Source organism: Tauraco erythrolophus, chromosome 23, assembly GCF_009769465.1.
Source record: "Tauraco erythrolophus isolate bTauEry1 chromosome 23, bTauEry1.pri, whole genome shotgun sequence".
In the NCBI taxonomy this organism is placed as follows: Eukaryota; Metazoa; Chordata; class Aves; order Musophagiformes; family Musophagidae; genus Tauraco; species Tauraco erythrolophus.
Window position 1 is genome coordinate 6,953,988 of NC_141487.1, and position 21,425 is coordinate 6,975,412.

Sequence of the window (21,425 nt, forward strand, 5' to 3'; positions counted from 1 at the left end):
GTGTATTCTATTTTTCCTGCCTAAGAATGGAGAAAAAAAAAAGAGAGAAGGAAAAAATCATGTAGCTCTGAACATGACATTTTAAATCCCTAATGCGGCAGAGACCACATTTCACCCATTTCAGTTTATGAAAGATAAAGACTTCTGTAGCTTGTCTTTCAGACTGGATTTTGCACTCTAAATATCAACATACCCAGATGAAGCACTAAGAACATATCTAAGGGAGATCTTTTTATTGTAAAATAGCATGCACACACACAAAAGACTTAATGTGGTTTTAAGTTCTTTCTCCTCTAAAGCATGTCAACACTGCCTTTACAATTATAATTAATTGCTCTCCAAGACTTTATTTGATCTCTGTCTAAGGTCTTCTTATAACCACTTAACAGAAAAATCATCATGACCCAGAAAATAGGAGGAGGAGCCTGTACCCTTAGTACTAATTAACCTGTAATCAACTCGAGTCAAAGTGAGCAATCAATAATCAAGGACTGTAACTTCCAGTAATTATAAACACAGTTATCCTGGTAAATGAGAGATCTAGGAGAACAAAGTAGGAAAATATGTCCACTAGGTTTCCAAACAGACTTGTTCTCTATTTAATTACTTGTAAATTATGCAACATTATTTATTTTGCCACACAGTATTGTTACAGCTTGCAATTCAATATTGTGATAATTCTTAACGCCTTTTTGAAAGATCTGACAGAAAAAGGTATCAAATCATTCGCAACTAGAGCTTTCTCCTTTAACAAATGACATGACATGTGGCAAGTTACAGTAGAAGAGTACAGAGAATAACAAAAGCACTGTGACCTTTATTATTTTCAAGTCTTGTAATGTTAGTTAGCACTGTAATGCTCACAGATTCCAAGTCTCTCTTACGAAATAAAGAGCGAGCACCTGAGCAGCTTACCTGCAACATTCAAACCCACTATCAGATTTATTGCTTTCTATTTTGCAGTCTGTTTTGTAAGCAAAGGAAAATAGGATGAAACAGATGAGGCTGAAATGACAGAGAGGATCTCTTGCTCCTCAGTGAACAAACAGTAGGGGAAATGACATTTTAAATACTTCTATCCAGAAGCACTTTTCCTGGATAGACGAGATGGTGGACCTTATACAGATATAAAGTAGTTCTTGTGGGGGAAGTTAATCACTGGACACCCTGAAAAAACTGCCTGAAACGAGACCATAATACTAGAATGCACCAGACAATGGCAGCACAAGAAATGTGCAAGCAAAAATACAAGAGTTGTACTAGGAGCTACTGCACCTGCCCTGATTTTGTTAGCATGTGAGCAGGATACACTATTTTCTTCACGCTTTTTTCATGTCCAACGTGGCATCTCAAAATAAATCACAAAGAGGTACTAAAGAGTTAAATATATTGCATCAGTTTCAATATCCTAAACAGCAGCTACTTTACACTGAAATTTTCCATTCCTCATGTTCTCTGTTTCTGTTGTTACAGCTCTGCATGGAAGATTTCCATCCCTATCCCCTTATCTCTTACCCACTTTACCAGGAAATCATACTAGCAGCACACCGAGGTACGAGACCCTCTGACACACTCACATTAAACCATGTAATTGTTTTAACCCAGTTTACGACAAAACTTTGACAGAAGATACGCATTCTTTCAGAGAATTTGTTAAGAAAAATGGATTCTTGACTCCTCCATTTTCAGGTCTTAAAAATATATACCCCTCTACATTCAACACGGTTAGTTATCACAACTTTGTTAATACTTTTCCTGTTTATACTACTCGATTAAAACCAAAAACAATTAAGCACAGCAAAACTCCCACCCTCAGCAGCACCGCGATATCGTAATTGATATCACTGATTCCACACATGGCAGGGAGCAGAAGAGCAAAGATGATCAAAACTACTCCCCTAAATTACTGACCTGCTGTCTTAAATCAACTGGAAAGTCTGAAATGGGCTAAAAGAGCTCTCCATCTGGAACTAATTCAGCCTTCCTCCCTTAAGACCAACCAGCAGCTGGTGTTTACCAACAGATGAAAACGTGGCAGTGGTTGGCAGGCTGTTTCTCTTGGATGACACACAAACATTCCATCTTCCAGCTCACAAGAACAAACAGCGTGCAGTGCATTTTACACTCTTCCTTGTCTCTGCTCCAACTTTTAACTACGCTAGCAATAAAAATGTTGTGCTAACGGTGGAAAAAATACGGAGTATGTTTTAAGTCTCAAGCAAATTCCGACTCACAAGAAGCAGCTAATTACCAATTCTACAACTTCCCAATTTCTTCAGCTCAAAGACATCGTATTCGTGAGACTATCTGTATTCAAACTCCTCTTTCTTTTCTACTCAGAGCAGTTCAAAATTTAATTAGAAATACATTAATTCAAACTTAAAGCAGGAGCAGAGAAAAACCTTTTCTCAGAAGACTTTTAAGAGTGAAGAAAATAAATGAAGACATTATCTGCTTGTGCTTTTAAAAGCACTTAGTTTTAATAAAAAAATATTACTCTTCCTGTAGTTTTCAACAGAGTAGCCACACTTGGTTTGATAATTAAATTGCTTACGCTATTTTCTATTGTGTGCAAGTGGCCTCCATGGGAATAAACACAGTTTTGCTGCCAGGCAGCCTGCATGAACATACAGGAATGACAGCTGTCTGTACAGTGCTGCTGTGGAAACGGTGTCGCAGCCCAACAAACATTTTGAATTGGCACCAGCTCACAGCTTCTGAAATAATTCTGGAATGGCACCCCCTTTGCTCACTCCATCTCCAACAAATGTTTTTGTGGACATGCGATAATCAAATCAGGGAACCTGCTCCCCCCTGAAATTTTAAGGCTGTAGCGAAAAGGTCACTCTTAATTCACACCAGGACTAGTACACGTACTCTTAATCCATACACTACATCATCTACTCTTAATTCACACCAGTACAGCTTAACCTCACGACTGTAAAAGCAGTATGTCTGCATGGATTGTTTTCTACAGGTCTCAGAAGAAAAGAAACACCAAGTTTTGCAAAAAGTAAAGTGCGGAAGCAACACAAGTTAACAAGAACACACACCACGTTTTTCCATTAGTTGTTTCATAAGAAATGTTTTCCAAAGAAACTATAACATTCCACACTGAAGACAAAAGAGTAACAGAGAAAACAAAACAAAACAAAACAAAACACAGAAATTGACTTTATGTAAAGTTTTACAGCAGTACAATTTTCTAACACAATTTAAAAGGGAGCAATATCAGTTTTCCTTCTCTTGTGAAGAAGAGGTCTATGTCACATCCCTCTTCCTCCAAGACTGGAGGGATGTGAGAGGTGAAGCAGCTGGTGAAAACCCAGCCGTGAGTGCTCAGCAGGGTTAGAGCAGGGCCCTGACACCCACCAGCCTTCACCGAGGTTTTCTGCAACCCAGCTACAGATTAGGCAAGGCAGCCAGCTGAACTTTCTGCACCCAACGCCAACACCACCTAGTAATCTCCTTGAAAAGGAAGCATAGAGTGAGAAAATTAAGAGTTCTTTCAGAGCCGTATTTGATTAAAAAAAAGCAAAAGGCAAGAGATAAAAACAACTCAGATATTGTTTCAATGAGATTATCACTGACGTGTCAAAAATCCTCATAATAATATTCACTTAAAATTTCTCTAAATGAGAAACAGCAGTTTTAATCCTATTTTTTTTTAAATGTCAAAAATAAAAAAAGCCAACTATATAGCCGGAGTTCAATATAAAATTAGGACTGCAAGAACAAATTATTTGAAAGTAACACATGCAGCAACAAGAGACAAAGCAGTCATGTGAAAGAGGAAATATAGTGTCTTTAAAAAATTACAGATACTATACCAAAATACAATTTATTGTGAAAATAAAGCATAGCATTTCCAGTACTACAGATGCTACACTTTTTAACTATCCATTGCAACCCTGGTTATGCAGAGTCCTTCATGATTCTTCCACAGAACATACTAATTATTTTTTATGACTGAAATACATTCATTGGCAAGCATCTACCAAGCACTGCAATAAATTTAATACAAAATTCTTTTGCGATGCAGCTCATCTCAAAACTGATACCTTTTGGTTAGATGCTTTAATTATTTCTTAAACAGCCAAGCAGATTCTGGCAATCACCACTGCATGCATTGACACTGACCGTTTTCTTTCTGCGTTCATTTGCATAAGGCTGGAAGTGCTCCGGACTTTGGAACGACCACCGTCTGATAGTGAAGACAAAAAAACATTGCTACAGTTTTCCTGACCACTATACGTAAAGATAGATACTTTCTTTTCACAATATCCACAAAGAACTCTGTAAGTCAGCTTTACACCTCGCACAAAAAAAAAAAAAAAAGCTCAAAAATGTTGCAAGTGTTAGTTAGTTTCTCTAACTAATCTTACAGTGAAAAAACAGAGGCTTGGTGCGTGTATCTCATAATCTGCTATTACGCAACACGGGTCACTCAAACATCGCTTCCAACACAAGGATCACACAGGATTCAGCAGCCCAAGGAAGCTGGAAACACGAAGTTTCACAAGATGATAACGAGCATCCCAGATGTTTGCGTACACAGACCGTAAACAATCACAAAACCATTAACACCTCCCATACAGACAAGATGCTACAAGACTCAAACAGCTCGCTACTTCCCAGCGCTTCAGGTCTATTTCTAGTCCTAAACCCTTCCCCCCTCTCACCCGCGACCAGCTCCCGCGCTGGCAAACCCCGCACGTGTCTCGGCCTGCCCGCAGCGCCCCGGGGCTGCCCGGGCATCCCGGCTGCAGCCGTCCGCCTCCCCCGGGACTCAGAGCCCTTCGCGGGAGCCGCGCTGCACCGCGCCCTCCGCGGCCCGACGTCCCGGCCCGAGGGCTCCGCAGAGATGCCCGGCAGCAGCCCGCACCCGCATCTCGCCCCCGGGGCGCGCCGCCGAGCACCCGGCGGCTCCCGCTCCCACTCGGTTCGGCCTCCCCGCGCCGCGGCCGCGCACCCCGGAGCGGAGCGGAGCAGCCGACCGGGACCGCCGCCGGTCACCGGCGCCGCCACCGCCCCAGGCGGGGAGGAGGCGGGTCCGCGCCACGCACCGCCCCCGCGGGAGGTGCCGGTGCGGGGCCGGGGGCTGAAGCTCTGCTCGGGCAACGCGCCCCGCCGGCGGCCGCCCTGCAGCGGGGACAGGCCCGGGCCTGCGCGCCTTGGTCACAGCGCGGCTGGCTTCCCGGTACCGCGGAGGGACAACGGGGGGCCGTTTTGCAAGAAAAAAAAGTAGGAAAAGGAAAAATGAAAACAAAGGAAAAGGGGGTTATAAGGGACGCAGCTTAACAACCGCTTAAAGCCCCGCTGGCCGTTTCGCTCGAGGCGGACCCCTCCATCGAGCCCAGCGGAAACTCCCGGGTCGCCCCTCTCTGCCGCTCCGCCCGCCGAGAGCGGCGGGCACCGGCGGCGCGGGCGGGGCGAGGGGAACGCCCGGGGCGGGGGGACGGCGGCGGGAGCGAGCGGCGCCTCCCGCCCGGCGCGGGGAAGTGACGCTCCGCCCCGGAACTGCGGGCGCTGCCCGGAACCCGCGCGTGGCCGCCGCAGCCATGTAGGTACCGTTACCGGAGGGGGACGGCGCCGGAGCGGCCATGGACGGCGCCGACGACAGGTAGCGGCGGGATCCCGCAGCGCTCCGCGCCATCGGGAGGGAAGGAGGGAGGGATGGAGGGAGGGATGGAGGGAGGCCGGGCGGAACCCAGCGCCGAGCGGGGGCGGCTCTCCGCGCTCCCCCGCCTCTCTACCCGGGCGGGGCGGTGTCTGGCCCGGCCCCCCGCCCCCGCTCGGTACGGCCCACCCGGGGGGGCGGGAGAGCGTCGCTGCCGCCGCGCGAGGCCCCGCCCGCGGGTGACGGTTCCCCCTTCTCTCCCCCTCCAGCGGAGCCGCAGCCCCGCCCCCGCCGAACCTCACCCCCCGGCACCGGCAGCTCATCCCCACGCCCTGCGGCCCCGTGAGTACGCGTCCCGCTGCCCCGGGAAGGGCTTTCGGCTTTCCCCGGTAAAGCCGCGCTCTCCCGCTGCGGCTCCAGAAGGAGCGGACCGGGATGCGGGAGCACACTGGGCCCGTGCGCGCGGTGCCCCTGCGGAGCGGAGTCATAACCGCTGTCGGGGCACCGGTACGGACGGCGCCGTCGTTCAGCGCTCCGTTGGTTTCAGACAGTCGGTTTTGCTGAAATAAAAGTGTGTTTGAAACAGCGAACGTGTAATTCGTCCCGAAGTCCCGCACGCGCGGAAGCCCCCAGTAACGTTACCAACGCGCAGTAAGCGCGCAGCAGTGCCGTGGCGCAGCCCTGCCTCCAGGGGACTCCCCAGTTCCGCGCCTCTCCGCATGAGGCTTTTTAAAAAAATTCCTTACTGCGAACATCGCAGGAAAGTGAAGTGATGTTTGCTGGTGTTTATCTGTCTCCACGATTTAGGCTGCCTGGGATGAAGGGAAAAAACATCTCTCACTTAAATCCTTTGCACGTTGCTCAGAAAACTGAACCTTTGCAATTTTCTAAAACTAAAAATCTTACTACAAGGTACTGGGAAAAAGTTACTTGCTGGATGTTGCTGTTTCCATAGGTGAAAACGTGGGCATTGGCATCGCGAATTCAGGAGATGAAATTATAACAGCGCAGCTCCTGTGAGGCACTGAGAAAAGTAGAAGGCAGGCTGCAGGTGTCAACCAGAAAACTGCAGGCTGAGATTAATTACAAAATAAAGTGAGAGTTCTCCTTTCCTCAGCAGTTTTGGAGTTTCAATTCGTAGAATCATAGAATGGTTAGGGTCGGAAGGGACCTCAAAGATCAGTTGTAGAGTTTATCTTCATTTTTCCCAGGAAAACCCTGCCCTTACATCACTTAGCCAACTTGCTTTAATGCAAGTTGCTTGCTTTAACCCTAAGAGGAACAGCAACTAGTTTATGAACTGTATTACGTGTTTAAAATTTTTCTTCCTTTACAGATAAAACCTTGTTCAGAGCTATCACTTCCTGTGAGGATCTACTTCTGTGTCACTGTTGTGTCTCTGCTAAGTGTGATAGGGCTGACCATAGAGACACTCGTTCGACAAACGGAGGAAGATTTCACCATTTCTCTAATTCAGTTAGTTGGAGTTGGTAAGAAACACAGCTGTATTTTAAAACACACGTTTTTTTTTTTTCCCAAGGGAGTAATTAAGCAGCAAATGAAGTTTCTTATTTCACTCCATTTGGCCTGGTATATTACACATGGAATCTTCTGCTAGCTTAGCACTAACAAGCTAGATGTTAATTTTAACAACTGCTTTTGCCGTTGTTGCTTTTTCCAGTAGTGTTTTAGGGAGAGGATTAGTAATAGATAGGGTGTCATCCAAAATACATTAATATGTGAATAATGTGAAAAATATTCAGGTTTCAGGAAGTTTTGCTATAATTGGCTTTCTTACTGGTGTTTCATTAGGCAGATGTGGTGATGATTTTGCTTTCAAAACGTAAGATACACTGAATGTTCACTTCTGCCAGGAGGAGCTTACCATTTCCCATTTTAAGATCTGTGCCGTAATATGCTGGGGAATTCAGAGGTGTTCACACTCCAAGCTTGTCACAGGACGTACATCTCCTGACACGAGCCATGCTTACACTCGAGTTGTAGTTGGTGTCAAGGCACCTGATGAGATTGCAAGAAACCAAACATACAGTTTGATCTGAAACAAGAAAATGTTAAGTCATCTCTCTGTGTTAAGTTCCTGCAAGGATATTGCTTCACCTGAAGTAATTTAATAAAAGAAAATAATCACCTTTTTTTTTTTTTTGGTCTAATAATGTTTGTCCCACTGCAAGCAAAATCCAAACTTCCTTGGATGTTTCCAATTAGAGCTGCAATAGAAACTTATGCTAATATTCCTGGGTCCATTTATATTAAATAGAAATGAAACTTAACATGAAAATAAATACAAGAATTTTAGGAAGTCCTCTTCAGTGGCTTTAGCAAGTCTTGGCTGTTGGCTCGCTGGCTCTCTGCAAGTGTAAGACCTTGTGTAGGAGAAGGCCATGCTAATCATTCAGTCATTGCTTTCCAGCTTTCATGCTTTCACCCAGAGGGAACAAAGACAATAGATTTGTTCCAGATTCTATAATTAGACACATACAAACAATATTTTATTCCAAAACTCTGGTTTGATTAGCAGCTTTTCACACAAGACCCAGCATACCAACAAAAATAGCGGTGTTAGGACAGACCATTGGTGCCTCCAGTCTGTCACACTGTTTTTGTTAGCAACCACTGTTTTGTGCTTCAGAGAAAAATGAAGAACCTTCATCATAAATCAAATGAATCACATGATGTTACAAATGGGGAAGTTGAAAGCATGCTTGCTAATCTATTTTCCCCCCTCCTACCTTCTGTTGATACTAATTAGTATTCTATGCTGCAACACACGGGAAGAAGTGCACACCTCTCACAAGCCTCTGGTTTAAATCAGGAAAAATAGTGTCTTTTTAACACATTACTTCAGGTTTCAAAGTTCTAATATAAACAAAAGTTGTCGTCAGTAAAAATAGCATCATTCAAGGAACATGGCTTACCTTGAGATTTTAAGATGTGTAAGCTAACCTCCATAAACGTGCCAAAACCATATGTTTTCCATAGGGTAGACAAAGACTGGCAGAACTGATAATAGTTCTTCAGAGAAAAATAGATGCCCTGGCTGTAACAATCTCTTGGATTTACCTCTAGAGATATTTAATTTAAAGAGGGTTTGAGATTTAATTTGTTGGAAAATGTTCACTTCAAAAAAACAAGGGGATGTATTTTATTTCAGAAAAATGCATATGCTATCTCTGCAAAAATCTTAATGCTCAGAAAAAAGTTTGGTTTCAAATTATTTGTACAGACTTCTGATTTAGCAGCTGACTTTGCAAAACGAGGAAGTAAATCTTAAAATCTTAAATCTTTCAGGTCTTCTGAGGTCATAAGCATGCAAAAAAATTGCATGATTTACTTTGTAATTTGCCAGTCATTTTCAGTTTTCTCAATCACGGTTAATAAAAGTGAAAAAGGAAGTTCATTCACTGGCAGGTTTGTTTAGCGAGACTGAAGTTATTATGTTACTTTGAAAACTTCTATGACACTTTGTTCCCATATCCCAACCTTGGTAAACTATATTATCTGATGTGTGGTATCCAGGAAGTAGCCCTCTGGGAAAAAGAAATCTATTGTTACTTTGTCTATGGTAAGAATTAACTAGTGTTTGCCGGAGCATCCTATATAAGAACAAAGCACTGATTCCTGTTTTTATGAAAGGAAAGCCTTTTCCTTATTTAAGCTTTTTCAAAACAGACGTGTAGAGTTCAGCAGTGAAACATGACTCAGAATTTTCCCGAACCAGTTCTTTTCTAGACTACGGTTTGCGGAGTGAGGCGTTTCAAAATTTCCACAGCAAAAATAAACTCTAGGAATCCAGGCTGTCAAGTTCAATTCAACACGCAAGCCATGTGTAGTGGTCAGAACCACACAAACCATACTGTGGAGCTATGTGTAAGAGCAGTAAACTCCTTGTTAGTCTCTTGAATTACTCTCACTGAGATGATGATGTAATTTCAGTTCTTTAATAAAAACGGTATTACTTAATTTAATTCAAATGCACTATTCGACAGTGTTCAATATAGTATCAGTAGAATAACAGACCACAGCTGCCAGTTACTTTGGATAGCTAATATGCTGCCATTTTCAAACTGTTACTTCACAAGTAATTTAAAAATCTAAGAGATTGTTTCATTTCTTGTGTGCTGAACACAGGGGGGAGTACTCATTTCAAGCACCTGATTCAGGCTTGTCGGTAAGAATAAAGATATGCTCTTGACTGAGGAGCCTAAGTTACACGGTCTTGATACTTCCATTTTGTCATCTGCAACAAGCGTATTGAAAAACTGCACCGTGTGCCATCTGTGTTCACCTGGTAACTGGCCTTTCCTTCTCCTTCCCAGTGTTCTGTGTATACTATGTGACCAGAGGGATCCTGCAGGAGAATCGCCAGGAGCTCATCGTCTTTGTTCTTTCCATCTTGCTCGTGATGTTTCGTTCCGTTGTCAACTTCACGGTTCTCTCTGCTGAGCAAAAGCCGAAACTCCTGGTTAGTTTCCTGGCTTGAATTAACTTTGCTTTTCTCCACATCTTGGGATTTGAAAAATCTCAGAAAGGCATGACATCTGTGATAAGGGCACGGATAACAGAGAAAAATCAGGCTGAAGTATTCCTACCACTGAATAACAAAACATGCCCCTCCACAAATGAAAATCTGTTTCTCTGAGCTATTCTGTGGGTTTCTTTATGGCAGTATCTGAAAGTAGCATAAATATCAAAGAATTTTACTCACACAGGATTACTGCAAAGATATCCTGCCCCTACTGTGCTTCAGATTTCTGTCTATAAAATGACTGGTGTAAAGTCACGTAAATCTAACCTACGAACTGAACGGGAATCTCAAGTCTATATGCAAGGACATAGATTAGCCTCACTGCTCCACAAGTGCAGCATGTGTTTTCAAGAGAATTATGGTAACCTGCTGCAAGGAAACAAAAAGATACAGCATGCTAGGGGAGGTCCTGCCATTCCAGATGATCTTGTTTGCGTTTTGTAACAATAAATTGTAATACAAGGGGTTGTATTCTATGCGTTACTCTGATTTCTAGTTAAAGATTTGTAGTTAAACTTCCACTTGCCGTGCTTTTCAGAAATCCTTCCCTTTGGTGGTCGCACATTTATCACAAATGTGAGAAGGAGGTTCCTTGCTGTGAAGTCATCCAAAAATTATTCTTCGACAGAAGAGATGGCAGCCAAGCTAGGAAGATGCAGCAAAGCAGAATTTGCCTATTCAATTTACATACCAATTGTACTTTTAGTTAAACATACTTATCTTCAACAAACTGGCTTGTTAGGGTCAATAAAGAACAGGCATCAGAGAGATGTAAATCACTTTAAGGTGTGCATCCCAGTCATCTGTTTATATATTAAAAAAGAACCTCAAAGTAAAGCCTAGTGTAGAAGATGGACTATTATAAAGGATGTTTTGCCACTTCAGCCATCTTCAAAGCAGCAGACTTTTAGTATGAATGCCAGCAAAGTTGTGTATACAACCCAGAAAAAAAACAATGTTTTCTGAAATTTAAGAAGTACAGCATTCAGAATAACCTGCTGTCCCCACTGAAATCAATGGGAAGATTCCTACCAGTTGGTTTATGCCCTACAAGAAGCTTAGAGAGCCAGTCTCTGTCAAAGAAAGCCATTTCTTCAAACTGTGTGGTAAAACCTCAAAGAAAACCTTGCTAAAAGTCATCATGATATTACAGGGAGTGCAAAGGTTATGTTTCTTTTAACAGTTGCAGAACTGCTACACAGAGGGTCATGTAAGCCAAAATAGCCAATGTCAGTTTATAGTTATTACCAAGTGGTTGCAATAAATGGCAAAAATCATGGCCTGATCTTTGCCACTTAACAGTGCAGCAAACTCTCGTCTTTAATTGTTTTCTATTAAAAAATGCTATTACTAGGCAGCCTGGCTCTCCTTACGCCTTTATCCTTTTAGTTATATCTTCCAGTTAGAAGAGTTAAGGTCAGAGACTGTGTCTGTGTTGGCATGGCCAGTCACATCCTTATTTCTCTTTCCCCTCAGGCCCGCTTCATTCTCATCCTCTTGGTTGGCTCCTTTGATGTGATCTGTGCCATCATCCTCATTCAGAGTCAAAGCATGATGGCCTTCCGAGTGGGTGGTGCTCTAGAAAGCCTACAGTCACAGTACTTCATGCTGAACCTCTGTTTTTCTATGCTGACCTTTGATCTTCAGGCACAGGTATAGAACTCTCTCCTCCTGGGTTCCCTTTTTTCCCTTGTCTTGAGAATATCTTAGACTAGCTGAGCCCAACGTCCTAGAGCAATCCCACCTGTATCGTACCTTTTAAATAAGATTAGTTTAATAATGGGCATCTCTCCAGGTGTTTGCTATAGGGAAGCTTAGTTAAAATCCATAAAAAAAGAATCAACATATATGTTATCATTGTCCTGCCCAAAAGGAAAACTGATTCTTATTTTTGGGAGGTATGTTCATAAAAAGAGTTGCATCCAGAATCTCCAACCCAACATAGCCTCCTAAAATAAGAAATATTTCACTGCACATCTCGGCCTACAGTCTCTTGCTTTCCAGCCATCCTAGCTGGAAAGTTTTTTCTCTTACATTTGAGAAAATGATACTGGGATGGGAGAGGGGAGCCTGACCTAGCAGGGCAATCAGGGTGAGAACAACCTGAAGTTACAGGTAAATGAAGCGAACTCAAGATCTGTTTAGAAAGAGTTTGTACTTCTGTACACTAGCCTTCATTCCTACTTCACTACTGTATTATCCTGTATTACCTTATGCTTTATTTGGAGCACATCTTACTGCCTTCCCTGTTCTTTGTTGTTGCTAATAAGGCATACAGGGAAGTATGTCTGTCTTTGGATCACGTTTCATACTGTCAGTTTCTGAGGAAAAATTTTAGCCTTTAAACCTGCGCCCAACTTCCTGTTGCTGGGAGTTTGCGTCAAATATTTTTTGGTGGGCTCTATGATTTCAGACTAATAATTTTACCAAATCTTTGCCTCTTCTCTTTCAGCTCTGCTTGTGTGTTCTGCTGATAAGCCTGCATGAGATCACCCTTCTACATAATATCATCTCAGCAACAGGGGTTCTTTGGGCCTGCCTGAAGGTGACCATCGGCATCATCGCAGTAAGTGCTAAGCTAACAGTAACACCATCTGAGACTGCAAGTTCTCACCCTAAGGAAGTATCACAGGCTGGAAAGTCAGAGCAATCCATTCTACATAATACTGCTAAGTGAAAGGGAGACAGAGTGGATCTCAGCAGAAAACAAGAGCACCAACAATAATGAAGCCAAGTTTCTTATAAATCTCTGTCTCTCGACTGAGCATACAGGATGAAACAACATCACACTATCACTATTCCTTTCTGAGGGACATTGTTTTGTTCTCAGTCCTTGATCACCTACTTTAATGAAAACTATAGGATCACAATATCTTCAATATTTCTACCTTTCTGACAAGGTTAGGTGAAACTAGCAAGAGTCCTCCAAATTATTAAGAAGATGGATATACAGACACAGCGAGACCGCATAGGTCTTGTATCCTTAGGGAACCACACCAAAAAGATGAGTGGTCCTTTATTGGGGCAGCTTCTTTAAAGGTGAGTGACAGTTTTCAGGTTAACATAAGGATTTGTGAACTCCAAATGTAGTTTTTCACGTCAGTCAGACTGAACTTCCTCTGAAATTCTGAGAGCTCTGTTCCAAGAATGATTGCAGAGTCAGGGCCAAAGTACATCAGATACGCGAGTCTTGCGTTACCAGGAAGGAGTTTAGGGGATTTCGGGGTGGTTGTTTTTTAAGGTTCCTTGAGTGTTTGCTTTAGCCATTCACACAAATTCCTGACAGCTGAAAGACAGCTTTCCAAGTGTTTTGATTGCTTTCCTCGCTAACAATGGAGCTAGCACCAAGCACTGTGCTTTTAAAATACTTCAGTAACTTTAGGTGATAGTTGCACAGAATCATCTTTCTCCTGGACTTTGGAGTGTCGTAGCCACTAACAGCTATCCAGCAGGTAAACTGGAGATAGGATTAACTGAGTGTGACACTTAGGAATGCAGATAGGGATATTAAATAGCTCGGTTTCCTCCTAGGAGTTCCTTATATAGCTTTGTGAGGCACTGAATCTTTGCTTTCAGTTAAATTGTATCAGATGTGGAAAGAAGGAAGCAATCAGAAGCAGGTCCGTTTTCCTACTGGGATTAACAGTGTAAACCTTTCAGCTACTTTTCCCCTCCCCATCAGAAATAAAGTTGATCTGACCAGTTGCTGTTCACAGAGTACATCTTTGCTTCTCCTTGATGTGCCTTCAGGCATTGAGAAGCACTGTTTCTTTTAAGAAAATAAAGAGGAGCTTCATTTAGATGGTCTCATGTCTTAACATGCATGATACTCCTTATGCCTTCATCAGTAGAAAACGTGTTTCTTAATAGTTCAAATAGTAATAGTAAATGTCCTAAAAAAAAAAAAAAAAGTACTAGGGATAAGCACATACTCTTGGCCTTTGCTCAAAACTGTCTATATTAGAACTACTTGAAAGCTACTTTTTACCCACTCTAGGTACATTATTGACTTCTCTACTGGAAGAAGTTAACAGCTTCTTGTCTAAGAAACGGCAAATGTAAAATTAATGAAAAAAAAATGTAGTGCTGTATTTCAGCAAGTAGCAGCACTGCAGGGTAAGAGCAGCTTAGAAAAGGTGAATACATTTCATGAGAGTCTGGTAGCTTTGTATCAAGGTAAAAATAAGGCAGTTTGACAGAGGGGTCACAACAGGAACTCCTTGTCCTTACCCCGTTCAGACGAGTTTTTCACAATCAGCGTCTTGCAGATGATGCAGCAGTAGAGAAACATGTGTCCTTGTCTTGTTTGGTGCCCTCAGAAACTGCACCTGCTATGAGGTTATGTAAGAAAGGTGTGGAGACATACATAATCCACCAGAAAGTGTGAGCGTAGCAGAGGGGAAAGTGCCTCATACACAGTCCCTTCTGATATCCGCAGTACCTGAAGGCACAGCTAAACCTCATGCTCCCTCATTTCTGGGTTGATGCACGTGCTGTTTCACAAGGAAATTATTCATTATTTTTCTTCTGTTTATATACATCCTCTCCCATTTACTTCAGTGGATTTATTTTTCCTATCTCCATTATTTATTTTTTCTCTTTTCTCCCATTAATTATGAATTATCTCTTTCCTCCTCCTCTTGTTTCTCAGCCTTCTCTCCTTTTGGTCTTATCCTAAGAGGAGCACTATGCAGTACCACAGAAAATGGAGACAATAGTAGAGGTAGCAGAGACCAAACTTCCGTAGGGGAGGGACAGTTCCCTTATTGCTTTTGTAGAGGTTCAAATATTGACCACCACAGAAGGATCAGGATTGGTTTTGAGGGGAATCTGTGGCTGATCAGATGCATCAAATCTTATCACAGCATTGGTACAGTCACTGCTTTCACTACCAGTGACTCAGCTGTTTTTCTTTTATTTGCTCAGACCTGCCCTTCCAGTTCAGGACTGGAAAGAAAGTTGCTACCTGCTGGAAAGCGTTCACTGTTTCTTCTTTCCCATGTCCCAGTGTTAACTCTGACAGTTAAATCCTCTTGCTTCTCCCATATTTTAGTTCTCAGTGACTTTAATTCTCTGTAGTAGAAAAAAAAGGTGGAGAAAAAAGTCACAGAGCACTCTCAGTCTGTTAGCTATGAAAACATTAATTTGTTGAAGAAAATTTGAGCGTACCCCAAGTACATCAGCTTAGATAAAACTCAGAGGAGTCAGCTGCTTCTCCATGTAAGATAGCTGGGAGTTGTACTGTAAGTACTAGAAGGCAGAGCTCAAGATGACGCTGAGATGGCTCAAATCACACACAGCTGTCAGGATGTACCCGTGAAGCAACCAGTTCTGATTTCACCAACATCACTCCTGGTCCAGTTCAGTGAAAAACAGAGACTGTATTTCCTGCTAAAAAAACATAGGTAGAGAAGGCAAGTGGAGAGCAAAGTTACAACTGAGAACTCACCTAGACCAACACTTGAAATGATACTGAAAAATCAACTGTATAGAGCCTTTACAGAGTATATAGCAACAAGTTATAAAGCTGTATATATCTCATCTTATTTTACAGATTTTAAAAGAACTGAAACCTCTAGTGTGGATTTTTCTGAGTCAGAATGTACCTGAAGTAGCTTATCTCACCTACCTGCTTTACACGGTAATTCATCAGACTTACTTGCTCGGTAATGGGGAGCAGGCTGGAAGCCTCCTCTTCCTTACTGAATCCTTGGGCCTAAAACATGGTGCCTCGTTCCTGAGCATGCTCCTTCATTGCAGCTCCTGTTAGAATCAATAAGAGCAGCAGGCACGTCCTACCTCTTCAGGATCAACTTTTCAAGACATGTCAAATTGCTGTTGAACTGATTACTTAGAGGGAGAGACCCTGGAAGTCTCTGTACCTGGCAAACTGTCTGGAATGATTAGGGAAAGATGCAACAAAATCTTCCAGTACAAGATACACAGCTCCTCAAAAATGCCTCCTTTCCTTCACAACAATTTTCAAGTGGTGCCAGAGCATTTGACCATCTGCAAGGCCTCAAAAGTCATCATATTTTAAAGAATTTCTCAGGCAGCACCCCCAGCTGTTGATCCTTGTGTAGCCAAAACAAGAGACAGTACAAGCCCAACAAACTCCCGTGTTAGGCATTTTTTGGCACTATAACAGTGATAAAGTACTTATCACTAGAGCAGCCCAGCACCTCCCGCAACACGTGAAAGGAGGTAGGGAAGAAGGGCAAAGCAGATTGTTCATCATGGGAAGGGCTTGAATGCTGATAGCAGCCAGTGCGCCTCATACTTCACATAAAGAGTCTCCAGATACTGGTAAAAGTCCAGTGGCTGCAGTCATCCAAGTCCTTGGGGTTCTGTTTATGAAAGTGTGCAGTCAAATCAGGCTCTTGCAATTATTCACAGGCCTGTTGGATCTGGCAAAGCACAGAAGGACCACACACTGTCTTTGGTGGCTGTACTTTACTGGAATTGCTGTTAGGAAGAAAAGAAAAGTACAGGTGACATAAGAGTAACATGACTTGAAAATAGCTAGGTCTCCTTCCATTTTGCACGGTAACAATGAACATGCAAGAGTGACCAGCAAACAAGGGTATGGATATGCAAGGCAACACTCCTCTGTGCTAGAGAGATCTGTAATATAGTCACTTCTCCAAATCAATTCTTTTTAGCATCTTTTATCTGACTACCTAAAGGCAAAATAAAAAGGAAAAGTAAACTGCCCTTCCCAGTAATTACTTCAGCTCTGAAAAAGCTGCTAGATTGACTCTATAGAGCAGCTGCTTAACAACCCTCTGCAGGGTTGTGTAGACAGGAAAACTGATAGAGCTTAATAAATAAACAAACTAACTGCACCAAAATTGGCCAGGACATCCATAACCTGACTTGATTCGAGATACACACCATTGGGTTTGTTAACAAATCAAGGTAGCCAGAACTGTGCTTTTTTAAATCTCATCCTGATGCTGGGGCAGTGACTCAAACCTGCAGGAAGGGGGAAAAAGAGAACTGCTAGATCTTACTATCTTTCATTCATTACTGGATTTTTGCAGAGGTCTCTCATCTTAGTATGAACATGCCTGATCATACTTTGTCCATGGGAGCTGCGATCCTTCTTCAATGCAGTTGATAGCTGCAGGATATAAATATTGTTGCTTTTAATTAAAAGTTGCCATTTTCTCTGTTTCAGAGCCCTCAAAAAAGCACAGGTTAGGCAAATACTGATAAGCACAGTAATCAGGCTAGCTGTGAATGAAAATGGGATCATGAAGCCGGCCACCAGACATGCCTGACAATCACAGTACAATGACAGCCAGGGAACATAATTTCATTCTGTGTTTTACAGCAGAAAGAAACTGAGATGTAAGATGAAATCTGCTTTCCCTATCTCCAGCTCAACTGTTTGTTTTTTTTCAATCTGGGCACAATTTTCTTATGCCTTTAATGATGCAGAGACCAGAAGGTATAATGCACTTGGCTAGAGTCGTTGTGCAGCCAGAGGAATGGTGCTATCAGGAAAGTAAGTCGCTATAAAAGTGACCAGGTTTCTGCACCTCAACACCCACCCCCTCCCACTACTATCCAGCGACTTCCTTCAGAAATTAGTGGTTGATTGCATTGTATGGCTTCAGGGTTTTGTGGCACAAGGTGTTGATCGTTGTGTGTCTCTGTTTTCCCACAGGTGATCAGGGAGTGGGGCAAAGGGAATTCTTACACTCTGGAAGCTGCTTTCATTACTGGCTCCTGCATTTCTGTTGCAATAAAATCTGTTTTGTTCTGGGCACTGCTTCATGTCTACCGCAGCTTTGGGCAGGGGCTGAGAGAAAGAAGTAAGTACTTGAAAAGCTTAACTATGAAAGTTGTAGCCTATTGTATCACAGTCACAATGAAGTAGAGAGCTTGTTGAGCCAGGAAAATAGGTAGGGACAGCCACAATAAAAAGTAGATCCCTAATGACATCGAGCACTACTGCAGCCTCAGGATTTACTGGCCTGACAAAGCTCAGAAGCTTGGATGGAACATAGGTGAACTCTCCCTGAGAGTTGCTTTCCAACCTATGCAAGAATTGCTGCAATCCAGAAAAACAGACCTGTGTGGAAAAATCTCTGCTATACAAGATAAATGTAATTTTTCTTGTTTATCATGCTGTATAACTGCTTTATAATAAGACAGACAGAATAAAGGGACCTAGAGAGCCCCTAACCTTAAACTACCCAAACTCCCTTTTACACGAAGGACATAAATACTGCTGGGCATTGGTGTTGACTGGCCTTCCTGTCTTCCCACAGTGTTTTCTTCCTATGGAAGGATCGACTCCTGAGCATCCATCCCCCTGGTGTTCTACCTGCAGCTCTTACAGAGTGGAATCATAGCTGGGAAGTACTAGCATTCAGGATGTAAGACAACAGGTCAGTTTCACAGAGGAAAAAGTCTCTATACATTTCTTGGTTGGTATTGTGCTAGGGAACTCTAGCAGTGCAACGGGTAACTTGGCTTAAAAAGCAAAGTGTGCCGCGGACATTAACAGTAATCCTCTCGATTCAATGAGTTTTCCTGACAGGACAATGCATCTTTCACTCCTTGTTTTCCTGATGTTGCTTTGTAACTGCAGGAGGTTCACAACATGCATGTCAGTAGAGAATGCTGTTAATAGAAATGCTGTTTTTCTGCATATACACAACCATAATGAAGATAATTTGCACACTCATTTTTTATTACTGAGTCTAGAAGTGGATTGCCCTACCAGCATTTCTCAACTGAGATCTGTTGCTGAACAGAGGTCAAGCCTCGACATTGTTTTAATGACAGCTGTATTCCCTACTCTCCACAATGGCTGTGTCATGGCTTAACCTGAACAGAATGGCTAGGGCTCTTGTTCCTCCTCTAACTTCACAATATTTCAATTTATTTATTTATATTTAAAAATCCCAGCTACAAATGAAAACTACACAATGTAATCTCCTGCCTTCCTATAGCCTATCTAACCGATGTGCCATTTCATACACAAGGATGACTGTTAAAATAAGCCTTTAATATTGTAATTTAAAAGTTTGGAATTTTATTGACTGGAACCTTTAGCTACTGGCTGTCTAGTTTTTAATAAAGTATAAACACAGTTTGTGCATGGATAATTATTTCTCATATCAACAACATGAGTTCAATGGGAAGCCTGTTTACAAGCTGAGTATGGAAGAGGCTGGAGCTGCAATTCACACGTGCTGTGAACATTGCCATCACGTTCCTCTTCAGATACATCTTTAACTAGCAGGTACCCATATGCTGCAAGAAGTAGTTACAATAGTTTATTGCAGCTTATTAGGGAAATTTACAAGGATTATCTCAAAAGTTCTATTAAAACCCCGTTTTTCTCATCCTAGTCTTCTAAACCTGAAACAAATCTATTTTATAGATAGCACAATGGAGGCACGAAGAGGTTAAATGTCTATGGTCAGACTGCATACAGCTGACAATATCAAGAGAAAGCACGGGAGTACCAGCTGATGACTGTGACTTCATTCCACAAGTCAAAATGTGACTATGAATTGTTGCTGAAATGGAGGAACACAATTTAGCACATTCAACCCTTTTCTAAAACAAGCAAACATGCTGCAGGTCTTGCCTAGAGCAGGAGCAGCATGGAAAGACTCAGTGAAAATTAGCTGAAGAAAGTAGGCCTGTGCTATGCTCCATTTATCTTCACAGCAAGGAGATGGCAGAAACAATTGTATAATTGGAAGGAAAAAAGTTGTGATTACATTCAAACGTTTTTCTCCCCAAAAGCAGAAATGTATTGTTATGCCTTGGGGAATTAATCTTCGTATTTTCACAGAAAAACGGTCTTATTCTTGACTACGGTCTTAAGTTCCTGTAGAAATCTGCCTGTTCTGTTGCACAAGGTCTTGAAATTAATACTCGTGTAGATAAGAGCTACTAGGCTGAACCTGTGAAAGTTTCCCCAACACACAATCCTGTCATCATCTGTGGATGATATCTTTGGCCTACTCTAAACTGAAGCACTTATTTTTTGCCCAGCCACTCTAATCTTGGATGTAGACAATCATTAAACCAACTAGTTCAGGCAACCGACTTCACCTTTTCTATTAATAAAGCAGGAGATCAATCCAGCTAAATCCAAAGTTACCTTTGGAGAAATCCAAAGCTACTCATCACATTTTTGTAACTGGTATTTGCCAATAGAAGAGGAAGACAATGGGAACAAATCACACTGTACCAAACAAATGGAAGCTGCTGCTCTACATGTCATCAAGAACTTCCTCTGTCAAAAGCTATGGTGCCTGCAGAAGATACTTCCTCACGTATATCAATTATTTGACATGCGTGAACTATTGGAATAGGTTACAGATCAATTATGAAACCACAAGACTCTTAATCAGAATCATTAGCCACCAGTTTCATGGAATAAGTGTCTAGAACTTGGTCCCAACGTGCAAAGGCAAGGATAGAACGGGCATTTAAACTACATTTTCAGTCTTAAATTTACTAGGTATCCAAATTATCCAAGATTATCTTGGATTATTGCCCTTTCTACTCTTGGGCCTTCAAATAAGTAGCTAATGTAGCCCAACTAGTTGTACAGAAGATTTGTTTCAACTTGCACAGCAAATCCAGCTTTATTTTGAAACTTGTGAGGAAAGACTGGTATCAGACATATTCATTAAAAAAACCCTTAGGTATATTTCTAGAAAACAGATGTTACTGTCCCATGAGATGATGTATCAAAGCCCCACACTGGACATCTGCCTTCCAAGCAAGTAATTGTGTATACCTAATTTTATGTTCTCAACAGTCAAAGTGCTGCTTTACAAATTCAACTTTACAAAAAGATTTTATTGAAAGGATTGAAAAATATTCGTTTTCAGCAATATTTAAAACAAGTTTTCAAAGCATTAACAATATGTTACAGGATTTTTCCTCTTAAAAATTCAGTATACTGCTTTATTCCACACTACATCAGTTGTTAATAACTTCTAATACTCTCCAATAGAGAGTAACTTTTTCTTTTTTAAAAAAAAACACAACAAATTAATTTCCAAGCTTCCATTTTGGCCCTTGGTAGACTGGAAAGGATTTGTAGATACAGTGATATTTACAAATCCTTATATTAGAAACACACTGCTCTTACTCAGCAAAACCCTGTTTTACTGGTACAGTTTGAATAAGCTACATCAGCAAAATGAGCTTTTATTGCCAATACAACCAAGTCTGCATTACAGCTTTTTTCTGGTTCAGCTCTGGTTGGAACACAAG

General features: G+C 42.0%; 1 protein-coding gene across 1 annotated transcript; it reads left to right on the forward strand.

The window, feature by feature from the left end:
• Positions 1–5,603: 5,603 nt before the first annotated feature.
• On the forward strand, positions 5,604–19,358 carry LOC104371105 (uncharacterized). Its single transcript, XM_086625725.1, has 9 exons — positions 5,604–5,623; positions 5,890–5,962; positions 6,957–7,110; positions 9,958–10,103; positions 11,643–11,819; positions 12,619–12,732; positions 15,721–15,807; positions 17,839–17,986; positions 18,446–19,358. Exons 1-9 carry the CDS (start codon positions 5,604–5,606, stop codon positions 18,475–18,477), a joined length of 951 nt encoding a protein of 316 aa, XP_086481851.1. The 3' UTR covers positions 18,478–19,358.
• The last annotated feature ends 2,067 nt before the right edge of the window (positions 19,359–21,425 follow it).

Excerpts from the sequence above, each read along its gene's own strand:
- LOC104371105 (XM_086625725.1), top strand. The coding sequence starts at position 5,604 with ATGGACGGCGCCGACGACAG. Across the intron at positions 10,104-11,642 it reads AGCAAAAGCCGAAACTCCTG|GCCCGCTTCATTCTCATCCT; the intron begins GTTAGTTTCCTG and ends CTTTCCCCTCAG. Across the intron at positions 11,820-12,618 it reads CCTTTGATCTTCAGGCACAG|CTCTGCTTGTGTGTTCTGCT; the intron begins GTATAGAACTCT and ends CTTCTCTTTCAG.